The following is a 16,824-nucleotide window of genomic DNA, read 5'->3' on the forward strand; positions in this document are numbered from 1 at the left end:
AAGATGCGAGTGCTCGGAACGCTTCTGCCACTAAATGAGGATGAGACTGAATCATGGACTTCCACCCCGATGTTTCCATTATGTCAGTTGCTTGGCTGAAAAGTAAGATTAAATGAAGTTCACTGAAAAGACACTACAAATGCTTTGTTTGCAGTTATCATTTTTTTGCTTTTGTTTGTTTAACTTGAACATTTTGAAATTTTAGACACCATAGCATTTTCTGGAAAACCTCAACAGTCTCTGCATGTCTGAACATTAAGACATGTGTCGTCATTCCCACAGCTCTCCACTGATGGCTAGCCATTTCTGTCCCAGGAGCCGATCATCTCTTTTCCCTTCTCACGCATACCTCTTATAGGTTTTCTCCAGAGTTCCAACTTTTCACTTAACATTCTTCTCCTTTTACCACACTGGGCACTTGATCTCATCCGCTTGTCACATTTCTAATAATCACTGCTGATAAGTCAAATCTCAGTGCTTCCCTGTAGTCAACTGCTCTTTTTATTTACATGAGCCTTAAGTCTCACGAATTCAGCACTGCCACACGAGAACTCATCACCTTTCTCCTTAAGTCTCAAGTTTTTTTGTCCTTAATTTTGGCTGAAGGTTTCCTGTTGTCCAGTGATTCAAGTTAAACATTCAAGAGCCATACTAGAAACAGGCCTCTGATTAAGCATCAGAGTCCCATTTTAATTCTAAATGTCATCAAGTATCCATAAATTAATCTTCATTATCTCACAATTGGATTAACATATTCTCCTGATTTGTGTTTAATCTCCTATACTGTTTCTCTTATTGCAGCTTCCATAACACACGGACAGAAATAGGACTCGATTATGTTTTATCCCACTTTTCTTTCCTTGCATTTAAGTTTTAAAAGTGAGAAATGTGGTTCTATCCTTTTTATAGTTTTGCATTTCCACTTCTACAGTCCAGTTTCTCCTTTACTATTTTATTTATTGTGTCCTGTATGTATAACATGCTCTCAATGAGCAATCAGAATAACTGAAAATGTAACACATTAGTTTCTTTCCCTTCATTCTCTCCTCTATACCTTCCCTTTACCTGAATTATAAGCTGTTTTAAAAATATCAACATTCTTCCAACCTTTCTGTACCCATTCATCAACCTGCTAAATGTTAAGAATGGAATCAACAATTGTATGAATGAAAGAAAACTTTATTGTGTCCCATCAGAGGCATTGACTGTTACTAGAGATTCATTATTTTGATTTCAATGTCAAAAGTCCTAATGCTATGTGGTTTGGGGGAGGAGCTGACCTTTGCTCACTTTCTCTAGCTTTTTCACACTATCAACATACTTCACATCTTCTTCATTCTGTTTTTCTGTAATATAAATAAAACTAGGTTCCATACTTTATTTCAATTACTTGTTTAATCAATCTGCAATATAACATAAACTACCTGTATAGAGGGGAAATATCTGTTATGCTTGCAACTATATTTTCTGTACTAAGCAATAGTGTTCTGATAGCTCAGTAAACAAAGAATTATGCACCCATGTACAGTGCTATGCTTTGTTTTATGTCCCTTTCAGTCTGTCATATCTGATCTTTCCTTCTCACTCACTCCTTCTGCTACCTCTTATTCATGTTTTAAAAAGCAGTTCAGTCCAATTTTGAAGCCATCACTAAATTCCAGGGCTTAGTCAAGTATCTGTACATATCATCTTCTATGGATCACTTTAAAGGGTATGTGTATATTTATCTCCATTAGATCAATTACATAAAAGCAAAGACATTTTTAAAATGTCATTTTATATGCAGTACATTAGAACAGTGCTTGAAATATATTGATTATACTGAATTAAGTACTAGCTGATATCAACAAAATGTTTTTGTTCCATCATTATGTTTAAAGTTTTAACTAGTTATTTAGAATTGCATTAATACTTACTAATTTACTTGAATATTTTCATTTAATAAGTATTTCATTCCATAAGAATTCGATTCAGTAAGTATATATTGAAAGTCTATAGCTATAACACCAAAAGTATATAATTACCTAATATCTTGATAGAAGAAAAGTTGTATTTTATATTTTCTTAAGACTAAAGAAAATCTTGGAAAACTGAATCTAAAGCTAAGTAAAAAAGATCAGAGCCACTGCTGCTAATACACAGTGTTAGACTCACACCTTGACAGAACCCTGTGGTCACTGCTGCTAATGCACAAGTCAGACTCACTTGTAAGAGAAGAGGACTATTACAGATTTGAAAGCAGTAAACAGCTTTACTTTTAGAAAATAAAATTTAGAAACTAATACAAAACAGACTGATAAGTGCAAAGGAAAATAGCTAAATATACTATTTTGTCTTTATGTGGGGCAATGGGCTATGCACAGACAGTCTGGACTCCAGTAGAGTTGAGGTCTGAACCCTGGTAGAACCCAATGGGTGGTAATTCCCACTTACATGGGATGGAAGGCGTTCCCTCATGTCTCCTAGACCCCTGGCACCTGTGGAAGTTATCGCCCCCACACTCCCCACAGGAGAGGCTCATGGCTAGTAGTCACATACACCATGTCCCAAGCTTCTGACCTAGACTGGGCTAGACTCCTAGTTACCTACCAAGAGCAAGATAACAAGCAAGGTAATAAGAGGGGCTGCTTGGTCCCACCTGCTCTCTCTCCTCATCCTCTCCTCAATCCCTTACTCTCTAACCTCTTATTTTCTGTAACTTTCTTACTCCCTAAACTTTCCTCTCTCTCTTTCTCTTCCCCCACCCTTCCCTCCTCTTGGCCATGGCCGGTCTCTCTCTCTCTTTTACCTTCTCTTTTCCCCCCTGCCTTTCTACAATAAAGCTCTAAAATTATAAACTGTCTCTGTTCATCAAGGCCCGCTGTGCTTGGACCGGACTAAAGACTCTGACCTGTGTGGGAACCTCTTTCCCTCTGCCCTCTTCCCTGGGGCCAAGAGTGTCACCCTGGGGCCCCTATTCTGTTCTCATCTCCTCTGCTATGCTGGAGACTGAGACTCTGGTAGGGGGGCTGCCCCTTGTCTACCTCCCATTGAGTGGGGTCAGTGGTTTCACATAGCCAGATGCCCACCCAGGGCAGAGTGGAAAGCATCCAGCAGTCCTCCGGTGTCCACCTACCCACAGCACAGGAACTCTGGCTGGACATGGGCTCCCTACCCCTTCTTTCCCCTATACCCAAAGCCCAGCATATTTATTCTGTCTCCCTTAAATTATATTGACTATCCCATGCCCTCAATAGTGTATTTTGCGATAAATAGCCCATGGCAGGCTGTAATCTCATATGTCAACTTTTGATAATTTTTCAAAAGCAGAATTTAAGGATTTATAAGAAAAACTAATAAAAGTTTATGAAAATCTCTATCATCTCTTCTTTTTGTTATTGCAAATAATTACAAGAATATTCAACAACAAGAGATGGGGTAAAGTAGAAAATTATTCATTTCTAATACTTTGTATATAAAAATCTATGATTAGCAGGACTTAGCAATTATGCAACCTCTTAGCAATCAACATGCTACTGATTTACAGTATTAAGCAGCTTAGTATATAAGGCAGAGTATTTGGTTGATCTAAATAGTAATAAGTTAGCTATTGAGGTAGAAAAACAGGAAGTCTCTGAGTTTGATGATGGGCCAGAATACAAAGCAAGAATTTAATTCAGGAGCAAGCAAACAAACAAACCCGTAAGTTCTACTGATATGTAATCCTCACTATTTGAGAGGCTAGGGCAGTGTCTTACTCAGGGTTTCTATTCCTGCACAAACATCATGACCAAGAAGCAAGTTGGGGAGGAAAGGGTTTATTTGGCTTACACTTCCATACTGCTGTTCATCACCAAGGAAGTCAGGACTGGAACTCAAACAGGTCAGGAAGCAGGAGCTGATGCAGAGGCCATGGAGGGATGTTCCTTACTGGCTTGCTTGCTCTGGCTTGCTCAGCCTGCTCTCTTATAGAACCCAAGACGACTAGCCCAGAGATGATCCCACCCACAAGGGACCTTTCCCCCTTGATCACTAATTGAGAAAATGCCTTACAGTTGGATCACATGGAGGCATTTCCTCAACTGAAGCTCCTTTCTCTATGGTAACTCCAGCTGTGTCAAGTTGACACAAAACTAGCCAGTACAGGCAGGAAGAGTCAAGTCTGAATCTACCCTAAAAAAACCTAATAAGATCTTGACTCAAAATTAAATTTCGAACAGGGTTAAGACATAGGTAACTCTGTAGTAGAGTCCTTGTATAGCATGTGCAAGACCTCAGGTTCAATCCACAAGCACTATGAAAATCAACAAAAATTTCAAAGACTTCCAAGGCGTGGGGATTTACCCTTCCATGTTCTGAAAACAAGAGGCCAGATTTCTAGCAACCTTTATAATGCCTGTACTCAGCTATATACCATGTGTGTGATGTGCATGTGTACCAGTTCAATAAATTAAGAGCATCCATCCTGCCATGCAGTAGTGACTCATACCTCCAGAGACAGAGGCAGAGGCAGGTGGGTTTTCATGAGTTTGACGACAGCCTGGTCTACAGAGCTAGTTCCTGGAAAACCAAGGATACACAAAGAAACCCTATAATAGAAAACAAACAAACAACACAAAACCATCCATCTCAGTTTGCATGAAAAGCCAAATTTCAAGGAATCTACTGAAAGTAGTAAAATTATTATTTTTAAAATAACTGGCAGTTGACTTCATCGGAAGGCACAACTATTGTTCACGAGCAAACAGATATACATCTTACTTGTTGTTCCAGTTTTTCCCATCCTTACACCCAAGTTGTCGAAGAACACTGCACCTGAATTGAAGATTTAGACAGGGTTAAAGAAAATCCCAGTGAAAACATGTGCAATGTATCATGTCCAATGAAATGCAAGTATAGCTTACCTATTAATAAAGTCTATTGCCTGGGCTTTCAACTGTTCTGCACTGTGCAAATCTGCAAGGACAAGGGTATCAGCAACATTTTCTACTGAGAGGTTACTACACAAAGCTTCTTCACACATGACCTTCAGCCGTTCCAGTGCATACTACCCAAAAGAAAACACAGTTATTAAACATTTATCCCCCTTATTTAATATGTAAGTACATGGAATTTGTAACATAGTAGATAAAGCATAGGAAAATTTGTTTTGAATCAATGTTATTTTAAATCAATATACTGTTGGATTTAGCTTATGAAGAAAATGTAAATGAACGTATTCAGGAGAAATACTAATTTACTTTAGAAACTGTCTTAAGTGAAAATATGGCAAATTTTAAAGTATAATTTATGTAAGACATTTATCCTAGTAATAGCTTATACTAAAGAGTATGTTGTCAGATAAACATTTACCTCAGTTCTTTTCTTCTCAAAACAAAGAACTTATTTGAGAGACAATTTAAGCTATATTTTGTTTAGTAAAAGAAAATAAAGTAATGAGCATATTAAAAAAAGAGATCTTAGTGAAACTGTTCTTAAGTAGGGAAAGCATAACAGCAGTCTGGTAGATTTTGCATAATGGATTTTAAAGATGTTTACAGTCCTTTTTCTTGTGACATCATTTTCAAATTTCTCTTTCTGGGTAGCACCTTTATTTTATCTCATTCTACTGTATGCTGTCTGCAGCCATAGTACCCCTTTTAAAAATCCCCTACTTATTAGATCTTCACTGGTGTGCATATTCACCATTGTGAAAAGTGTCCTAATACCTCAATTTCTAATTTGGTGGAAAGAACCCAAGCTTAACTTTAAGGATGTTGAACCACAGAAAGGCATTCATTCCACTATCAGGAGATAATAGTATAGTTACCAAGCTGCCTTATCTAGCTCCCTGGCTACTAAGTGTGGAAATACCTAACTGTAGAAGTAGTGACTGTCTAGAACCCATTTGGACCTCTTGCTCACATGTGCTGCCAGTTCCCTCCTGTAACCATTCATTTTCTTCTCTACTACTTTACACTTAGTATGTAGCACACTCTATTTCTTCTGCCACTATTCAAACTTGAAGAACGATTTAACCGAAAGCTAAGTAAATACTGTAACTACTAATTTTCTGCAGTTATTAAAGCTGCATTAGTAGGTTTGTTGAGGTTTAATGACAGAAAATAAATAGCACTTATTTAAAATTTTTACCTTGATGATTTAATACAATCATAAACTCATCATCTAAAAGAATGAATATACCCATTGAAATTTATCTTTTACCATTCGATTCCAAGCAGCTTCTGTGCTACTGAGATGTGGTGCTGAGAAATGATCTTGTATCTTACTAAGTTATTTTCACAAATGTAATTACACAGTATGTACTTACCATCTAGTACTGCTATTCAGTGTGAATATTTTCAGGCTCGTGCACATCAGTGATCATAGTTCAGCCCTTCTTACTGCTAAGTATTAGGTCCTTAAATATGAACATCTTTTTCTCATTCCTCTCTATATATTTACATATGTGTGTATATAAATGTATATATGTACACAACTCTGTGTGTGTACCAGAGACCTACTATAACAATTCATTTTATATTCTAATACTTCAAACTTAGCATTTACTACTGAATAACATATATTTACCAGTTGATGAACATTTATATTTATTGCTAGTTCTTAACTATTACAGTTATAAATACTCATATAAATCTTAACTGGAAATAGGTATATGTTTTTAGTGGGTGGTAGAGGGGTTAAAATTCTCAAAGTAAATACAATGGAACACATGGCAAGTTTTTATTTGACTTCAAAAGAAACTTTAATTTCCTAAAGTGGTTGTACCGTTCCATGCTCCTAACAAAAGTGTCTGAGAATCCTAATTCTCCCAGATCTTTGTCAAGTCTTATATATAGACTTGATTTTAGTCATTATAATGGGTGTATAGATATACACCATGATGGTTTTAATCTCTACTTCTTTAATGATACTTGTCATTTGTATTTAATGAACTTCATTAGTATATTTGTTAAGTATTTAAACTTTATCTACTCTTTTTTCCCCCTGAAGACTAAATGTTCTTTACATAGTTAGAATATAAAACTGCTAAGTGTATGTATGATAAATATGTTTTTAGGATTGAGACTGAGAAAATCCAAAACTTTCCTGATATTTTTGCAGTTTCTCTGTGTTGAAAAAGACAGAACATATTTACAATAGAATATAACAAAAGTATTAAATTTTTCTTTTCTATGCTATCATATTAAATCTATAAAGAGAATAATGTAAAGCATATTGTTTTGAAGGAAAATACACAAAGGTTGTGCAGTGTACTGTAAGTTCCAATAACATGTTATATGCAACTATATGTTGCATTTATCTTAGAAATTATTAAGCTTATGCCTTAATCTTCTATGGAAAATTCCAGGCCCCTCATACTTTCCTATTATATTGGTATTTTAGACCATTTTATTTCTATAGTAGTCTACTTTATTCTATTTTATAAAATCTGCAAGTTATCTAACAAATAGTACAACTTAAGTTATATCAAAAATTACTTTTAGTTTTTTATGTATAATAGCTTGCAATAAATAGCAAGTTGGAGGATTTTTGTTTTTTTTATTTTGTCCTTTAAAAACCCCATTACTTACTTTGTCTGCAGCTGCCAACAAGTTGTCAGCCATTTTATCAAGATTCGGTGCTTTTCCTGTGTAAACAAATCTCATCATTTCTTTAAAAACCTCAGGGTCTAAATCATTTATTTCCACTCGATTCTATTATCAAAAAGAATAAAAAAAAATTAGGAACAGGTATGCAAGTGACTCCACATGAATCTTTGATGTTAAGTCTGTTGTAAGTTAATCATCGAAACTATAATATAGGCTATTTTAAGAACAAAAGCATACACTGTCTCAGAGATATGACCAGCCAGAAAGTACATACATAGATAGTGAAACCAGGGTATTACTAAGTGAGAACCTTCCCATTTTTTCATAATTAAAAAAAAGACAAATACTGCAGTTCAAATAAAATACATCTGTGTAAGTTTCTGAACAGTTTCAGAAGATGGTTACTGGCTTTCCCTGAGTACCTAATATAGTATCTAAACCTTATAGCCACAAACTGTATTCACAGTTTTTAAGCAAAAGAACAGTCTACAAATACTTGTAATGAGAGCTCACTAGTTTAGAAGACTTGCTTTTGCAAAATGCCAGGTGATATTATTTTACTGGTCATGCTAGCTATGCTTACTTAAGACATACTCCAATTCAAATAAGACCAGTTGCTCTTATATTTCTATGTCCTCATATCCAATTCTCTTTTAAGGTAAAGGAAGCAGGAAATGTCAACATTTCAGAAACAGTCTTGGGCCATTTTGTGAAGTCAAGATGTTAGGAACATACATGACATAATGTTATGTAAGTTAAAATATAATTTAGTTTAACTTTTTATGTGGTGTCTAAATTTGCTATCAGGCAGCTCTGATAGAGCTAGGAAGAAAGAGCTCAGAAGGACACTCCAGGCAGGCAGCCTGGTGGTTTAGGTAAGAACATAACCCAAGACAAGTCTTGCTATGCTGATGGACTAAACAGGAGGTGGTGCTGATGTGCTGATGAACCAATGGCCAGGTGTGAGGCCTGATAGAGCAAAGCTACCACCTAGTGAACTGATACTAAAATGAGAACTTTGGAAATGGTTCCTAGGATCATACTGCTGTGCTCCAGAGAAAGGTTTCTCTAGCTTATGTTGATATTCATTTACAAGATGTGTGTGGCTCTGGGCTCACGAAATCCCACCTGTTAATCACATAGCCTATGCTCTCAAGGATGCCCTGGACACTCCAGTGTCATCCTCCCAACTTCTTCACCATGGATATGGACTGAGCCTGCAAGCTTCTGAAGCATCCTCACTATACAAGCATTTTATTTCCAGCCAACTGTTCTCCGCTTAGAGATGTTTAACTTTTATTTTAGCATGCTATCATAAGGAACGTTTGTGTGAACAAACCAGGCATATTTGAAACACAAATTTTGTGTGGATACCATAATTGCTGAGCACCTCATAGCCCACTGATAAGTGCTCTTCACACAAGGCATGTGATGAGCCTTCAGATCCCAGCTTATGTCACCCTGTGAAATTTGGGAGTGTATGGGAGACTTTGGACTGCACCTGGCCACCCTCTGAGGTCAGAGAGCCCACTTACACTTCAGATTCCACAACAAGATATGCTTGGAAGTCAGGGAAGACTTCAGACCCTACTCTGGGCTGACATTTCATTGAAGTCATAAAGTAGCAGGTACTTCATTCCCAAACCCAGGGATACCGCTAAGGTGGAGAGCATTTGCCCCTACACCACATTGTTCTGTGAGGTCAAGGAATGAACTGAGACTGGTTCTATAACTGGATTCTTTGCACCTCCCACCTGACTCTGCAACTATGTGTTATTTTTACGATATCCAATATGAACGCAGCAGGATATTCTGATATCGCACTGTTCATACTTTTCTTTTTTCCCCTCCATATTTGTTTTTCGGTTGTCTTAGTCCTCTTTCTCTGACCTCTCCTCAGAAACACGTTTGTCTGATTGACAAACTAACATGACTCCTCCTCCTCGTGCAGATTAAAGTGCTATGTGTTACCTGATTATTATTTTACCTGCAATTACTTTAGTCCTCGATTCTCACTCTGCATTTAAGCATCTCCCCAGCCCTGCATAATTTTATCTTCCACTTCTGTTCTTCTACCTATTTAGCAATCGAATGCTTAGTATTACCGTGACTTTCCCTCGCTCATGCCCACAATAACTAACACATTATTACACAAAGTACTATCAGTGTCCTTTTACTCACCAAAGCACTTAAAGTATTCAAGATGTGATTGTACTTTTTTCAGTGTAATCACTGCTACAGTGAGTGTTGCTGCAGGCAGTAATCAACTCTCAGGGGAGCCATGGAACTAGAGCCCTGTGTCCTTAACATCATTAAATTGATTCTTAAAGAGGAAAATATGAACTCAACTCTATACAACCTAGTCTTTCCTGAACACTGTAAACATGCCAACTGAAAATAAAAGGTAATCTGAATTTAAAACATCTGTAACAGCAAAAAACTCAACCATTTATCTAGCATCAGATGAACAGTGCTGATGCAAAAATCACAGTTAATCCGAGACACTTTATCTGCTACAAAAAATTTACCAATCTCATAGAACATGTATATGTTCAAAAAACACAAACTGCTGAAAGAATTACAGGGAAACACAGTCAATATAAAGGAAGTGCAGATGTACTGGTAAATATCCAATGGAAACATTAATAGAAGAGTACAGAAAGATACATTTCAAGTTCTGAAAGATCAGAGCTGCCAGTCTTAATACATGTGGCAGAACTGAAGTAGACAGATGATAAATGTAGGATAAAGTAATTAATGATCACCAAGCCAGTTCAATAGAATACTGGAAGGGAAGCTCTGGACTGAAGAAAATAAACAAACAAAAAACCAACCAAACCAAAAAGCCCATCCAAGACGCAACAAGTGAAAGTAGAGGGTACTAAAGTAGTTGTTAAAAACATAATGGACAACAAAATTTAAGGAAATGTAGGGAATTATACATACCTTTTAATAATAACTGAATATTAATGTTCTCATTTATTCAAAGTGAACCACATGAGAAGAGCCCTGGATTAGAAAACAGGATCCTCCTTTTTGCTTTTTACATGAAACATAGCTCGCCATCAAAGACAAACATTACCTTATAATGGAAGGACATAAAAATGTATTCCAAGCAAATGGCATTAGAAAACAAACAGGTGTTGCTTGTCTAACTGCTGAGAAAATATACTTCAACCCAGATGTAGTAAGGAGACATAAAGCTCACTTCATACTGATTAGGTAAACAATTCATTAAAAGGATATTACCAAATCCAAACGTAAAACACCTTCAGCACAGAGAGACCCAATTTCATGAGACACTTATATAAATATATAACTAAAGATGTAATCAAAGATTATCAACACCAACATAACAACAGTGGGAGACTTTACCACTCTTACTATAAGACACATGATCCAGATGAATATAGAGACACATGGAATTAAATTACCTCAAAAGATGCAAGAGACATAACAGAAATATGGAACACTACCCCAACTATACACTACAAAATATACATTCAGTAGACCATGGAAATTTACCCTAAATAGACTACAGATGAAATAGAAAGCAAGTCTCAACAGAAGTTAGGGAAACTGAAATAACTGCCTATATCCTATCTTTACCACAGTGGAAGAAAGAAAGAAAGAAATGAACAGCAAAAGTACAGAAAATACAGAGGGAGATGCTTACAGCCATTGGACTGAGCTAGGGGTTCTTGATGGAGGAGCTGGAGAAGGGACTAAAGGAGCTGAAGGGGTTTGCAGCCCTGTATGGGGAGCAACAGTGTCAACTGGCCAGGCCCCCCAGAGGAGTTCCTGGGGACTGGACGACCAAAGAGTACACATGGAGGGACCCATGGCTCCTGCCGCTTATGTGGCAGAAGACGAATGGCCTTGTTGAACATAAGTGAAAGGAGCAGCCCTTGGTCCTGTGGGGGTTCAATGCCCCAGTATAGGGGAATGTCAAGGTGAGAAGGTGGGAGTAGGTGGGTGGGGGAGCACCCTCATAAAGGCAGGGGGACAGGGCATGGGATAGGAGGTTTCCAGAGGGGAGACTTGGAAAGTGGGTAACATTTGAAATGTAAAGAAAGAAAATATTCAATAAAAGAAATAAGAAAAAAAAAAAAGAAAGAAACCTCTGAAAACTTAAAAAAAACAAACAAACCTGAAAACATATAAACTCAGAGAGATTAAATAATACACCTCAAAATAATAAGTCATTGAAGTAATCAAAAAATATAAAAATTCCAGTAAAGAACAAAAACAAAAATGTAATATACCAAAACTTAGGCGATTCGATGAAAGAAGTTCTAAGAAGGAAGTTCATAGTCCTCAAAGCCTACATACAGGGGTCGAGGGTGGGAGAAATATGCAACCTGAAGTCCTATCCTGGTACCTACATGCTGACTCCTGTCTATCCTAGCGAATCCCCCTGAAAGCAAAGATGAACAAATTTAGAAAACTGAAATAATTCTGTGTATCAAATCTGATCAAATGGAATAAAATTTAAAAACTCCATCCAAATGAACCTCTCATAATTATAAGACTCAAGGAGCAAAGAAATCAAAAAAGATCTTTTAAATATACATGGGATTAACTGAAAATCTAAATACAACAAAACCTCTGAGACCCACTGTAAACAGTTTGAAAAGGAAATCTTATACCTCTAAATTCCTACATTAAAAATTTAAAAAGAGTAGAAATAATTAGCTATTTCAGTAAAGTGGCACAATACAAAAAAAAAAAATCAACTTAAAACTCAGAAGCCTTTCTAGATACCAACAACAAATACGCTGAGAAAGATGCTGAACGTGCACCCGTTTACACAGCCTCCAGGAATGACCCATCCAAGCAGGTGAAAAGCTCCTACAATGAAATCCCTAGAGAAACTGAGGAAGACACTGGATGATAGAAAGACCTCCCATGCTCATGGGTTGTTAGAATTCATATTGTGAAAATGACCATTTGACCAAAAGTGATTCACAGATTTAATGTAATCCCTATCAAAATGTCTACATTCTTTACAGAAATGTTTTTAAAAACTACAAAATACACATAAAACCATAAAAGATGTTCTAACAAAAAAGAACACTATTAAAGGGATTATCATTTCAATATACTACAGTGCCATAGTAATAAAAACAACGTAATACTAGCAGAAAAAAAGGATATTTAGACCAATGTGACAAAACTGGTAACCCAAACGTACTTTCACGTAACTATAACCATCTGATATTTAGTAAACATGGCAAAAGCATCACTGGAGTAATGACTGTATCTGTAAGAAATGGTGCTGGGAAAATTGGAGGCTCATATAATGAATGAACTTTAGACCTTACTACCCTTTACAAAAATATAGCTCCAAGTGAGGCAAAGACCTCAATGTGAAATGTTAAAATCTGTGAATCCTAGAAGAAAACAGAAATGGGAATTCATAAAAAGCTTCTTTATACACAGCAAAAGAAACAATCTAGTGATCATCCAGATCTAAAAAGACAAACATCGCATGCTATATCACTTGTCTGTAGTTCCTAGCTACAAACCTTTAGTTCATTAACTGGATTACCCTTATAAAGCTGAGATGTAAAAGGAGACCATGGTGGTTAGGGCTCTATAGAATGAACTAGCAGGATACAAAAACCCATGTACTAGGCATAGGAAACCTCCCTTCCAGTTGCTGGTCAACTCTCAAAACAATGTAGACTATTGTTGTTGTCCTTGGATGTCTCTAAGAATGTGAAGACAAGTCCCTATTGCTGAATTCACCATGCTGCTTTGACAAGGGCTTGGAAGAATTAAGCAGCTTGAAACCTTGGATCCTCCTTCCTGAACACAAGCTTCCTCAGAAATAAAAGGTACTAGATAATATGAAAAGGGGAGGGGGGAAGCTAATGAAAAAACAAGAACAACAACAACAACAAAAAAACCAACCAACAAACCAACCAACCAAATAATCCTATCTAGCTATATAATATATAAAAACCACAGCAATGCACAGCAAGACAAGGTATCTCTATAAGTAAAATGGTGGTACTTACATACTGGGACCTAGGGCCTGCTCAATAAGAAGGAATTCATGCCTCATACTGAAAACTAGCTAAATGCTCATGTCTGGCGAGGTCATGCAACCAAGAAGAGACCCTAATGTTGTCACTTTCCAAAACAATATTTTATACTCACATATAAGTGTACTCTGGTCCCTCATGTGAGGAGCTTCTTTTTGCAGTAAGGAGACTGTTACAAAAAGCCACAACAAATAACAATGCAGAGAACATACTGTGATGTGCCCAGAACCAATCGATGATACCAATCCTTACACCTCCAAAACCATCACAGAAGTAGGGGTTAGAGCAATCATAAAACCTTGAATAGCAGGTAGTAGTCTTCTGGAAGACTCAATCTTCTTTATATGAGAGGGAAGTTCCACCACCAACATTTCAAAGATATGGTTGACTCAAGAACAGAAAACAAAACAAATAAACAAAACAAACAAACAAACAAACAACCTTTAAAATTACCTTAAGGCTTAAGAAGAAAACTAAAAACTATAACTAATACCTCTAAGAAGTCTGGGATATATTCAAAAACCAATGGGATACATAGGATAGAAGGGGCTAAGGTAACTGTAAAAGGAATCGATACTCTATTTACTGAAACAGAAAATTACACCTATAGAACTTAATTTAATCCTGAATATCAGATGCCTTTAGAAACTCAAACAGACATTATCAGAAAAGAATATCTCCTTTACAATTTAGTGAAGAACTTCAGTTCCAAGAGTTCCAATGGCCAAACCTGACCTCCAGAGGCACCAAGCATGCATTTGGTACACAAACTTACATTCAGAGATCAGGTATTCAAGGCCCATACCTAAACATACTAAAAGCAATATACAGCAAACAAGTAACTAACATCAAACTAAAAGGGACAGAAACTTGAAGTAATCCCATTAAATCAGGGGCTAGAAAAGGCTGTCCACTCTCACCCTACCTGTTCAATATATAGTACTCGAAGTATTAGCCACAGCAATTAGACAACAAAAGGAGGTCAAAGGGATACAAATTAGAAAGGAAGAAGTCAAAATATCACTCTTTGCAGGTGATATGATAGAGTACTTAAGTGACCCAAAAAAATTCCACCAGAAAACTCCTAAACCTGATAAAAAACTTAAGCAAAGAAGCTAGATATAAAATTAACTCAAACAAATCAGTGGCCTTCCTCTACTCAAAGGATAAACGGGCTGAAAAAGAAATTAGGGAAAACACACCTTTCACTATAGTCACAAATAATATAAAATATCTTGGTGTGACTCTAAACAAGCAGGTGAAATATCTGTATAACAAGAACTCCAAATCTCTGAAGAAAGAAATTGAAGATCTCAGAAGATGGAAAGATCTCCCATGCTCATGGATTGGCAGGATTAATATAGTAAAAATGGCCATCTTGCCAAAAACAATCTACAGATTCAATGCAATCCCCATCAAAATTCCAACTCAATTCTTCATAGAGCTAGAAAGAGCAATTTCCAAATTCATCTGTAATAACAAAAATCCCAGGGTAGGGAAAACTATTCTCAACAATAAACAATCTTTTGGTGGAATCACCACCCCTGACCTCAAGCTGTACTACAGAGCAATAGTGATAAAAACTGCATGGTATTGGTACAGTGACAGACAGGTAGATCAATGAAATAGAATTGAAGACCCAGAATTGAACCCACATACTTATGGTTACTTGATCTTTTACAAAGGAGCTAAAACCATTGAGTGGAAAAAAGATATCATTTTTAAGAAATGGTGCTGGCTCAACGGTGGGGTGCTTTGGACCTTCTTAGGAGGAGAACAAAATACTCGCAGGAGCAAATATGGACATAAACTGTAGAGAATAGACTGAAGGAAAGGCCATCCATCCAGAGAATGTCCCACCTGAGGATTCATTCCATATATAGTTACCAAACCTAGACACTATAGTGGATGCCAAGAAGTACAAGCTTAAAGGAGCCTGATATGGTTGTCTCCAGAGAGGCCCTGCCAGAGCCTTACTAATACAGCATTGGATGCTTGCAGCCAACCATTGGACTTTGTGCAGGGTCCCCAATAGAGGAGTTAAGAGAAAGGAACAAAGGAGTTGAAGGGGATTGCAACCCCACACAAAGAACAACAATATCAACCAAGCAGTCCCACAAGAGCTCCCAGGGACTAAGTCATCAACAAAGGAGTACACATGATTCCAGCTCTGTATGTTACAGAGGATGGCCTTGTCATGCATCAGTGGGAGGAGAGGTCCTTACTTCTATGAAGGCTGGATAGATGCCCCAGTGTAGGGGAACTGAGGGCAGGAAGGTGTGAGTGGATGAGTGGGTGGAGGAATACCCTCATTGAAGCAGGCGGAGGGATGATAGAATAGGGGACTCTAGTGGTAGGGGGTGGGGAGAGAGGCCGGGAAAAAGGAAAATAGCCAATTTTAAAAAAGAAAGAAAATGTTGTGAAAAAAAAAAAAAGAATGAATTGTCAATCTAACATTAAAAAACAAAAAACAAGACATCATGAGTTTTGCAGGCAAATGAATGAAACTAGAAAATAGTACCATCCTGATTGAGGTACCTCATGCCCAAAAGGACATGAATGGTATATACTCACTAATAAGTGGATATTAGTCAAAAAAGTACAGAATAACTAAGATACAATCCACAGAATTCAAGATGGTTAACAAATGGAAGGGCCCAAGTGAGGATGCTTCAATCCCACTTGAAAGGGAGAAGAAATGCAATCACAGGGGGCAGACGGGAGAAGGGACCTGGATGGGAGAGGGGTCAGAAAGGGGAAAAGGGGAACATGATAAGGTATTGTGGGGTATGGGGGGACAGGAGTGAAGTTCTGAGGGTCAGCAGAATGACTGAAAACAAGCAACCTGGTTAAATGGGAGGTGGGGACCCTCTAGAATGTACCAGAGACCAGGTAAGTGAGAGACTCTCAGTACTCAAAGGGAGGGACCTTGGATGAAATGATCAACAATGGAGAGAAGGAGTAGCAATTCTAATATCTAATAAAATGGACTTCCAACCCAAAGTCATCAAAAAAGACAAGGAGGGGCACTTCATACTCATCAAAGGAAAAATCTCCCAAGAGGAACTCTCAATTCTGAATATCTATGCTCCAAATACAAGGGCAGCCACATTCATTAAAGAAACCTGAGTAAAGCTCAAAGCACACATTGCACCTCACACAATAATAGTGGGAGACTTCAACACACCACTTTCATCAATGGA

At 37.2% G+C, this 16,824-nt stretch overlaps 1 protein-coding gene across 2 annotated transcripts in view; it reads right to left on the minus strand.

The window, feature by feature from the left end:
* Spopl (speckle type BTB/POZ protein like) overlaps nt 1–16,824 on the minus strand; it is a 50,547-nt gene that overhangs the window by 1,876 nt on the left and 31,847 nt on the right. The window contains exons 7-10 of one of the 2 annotated variants that reach the window (XM_029471704.1): nt 7,554–7,676; nt 4,884–5,026; nt 4,741–4,794; nt 4–95 (exon numbers count right to left, since the gene is read on the minus strand). In XM_029471704.1, coding sequence (XP_029327564.1) covers nt 4–95; nt 4,741–4,794; nt 4,884–5,026; nt 7,554–7,676 — 412 coding nt within the window. The remainder of the gene's footprint in view (nt 1–3; nt 96–4,740; nt 4,795–4,883; nt 5,027–7,553; nt 7,677–16,824) is intronic. The other variant, XM_021152260.2, reaches the window with a different exon arrangement.

Source organism: Mus caroli, chromosome 2, assembly GCF_900094665.2.
Source record: "Mus caroli chromosome 2, CAROLI_EIJ_v1.1, whole genome shotgun sequence".
Lineage (NCBI taxonomy): Eukaryota > Metazoa > Chordata > Mammalia > Rodentia > Muridae > Mus > Mus caroli.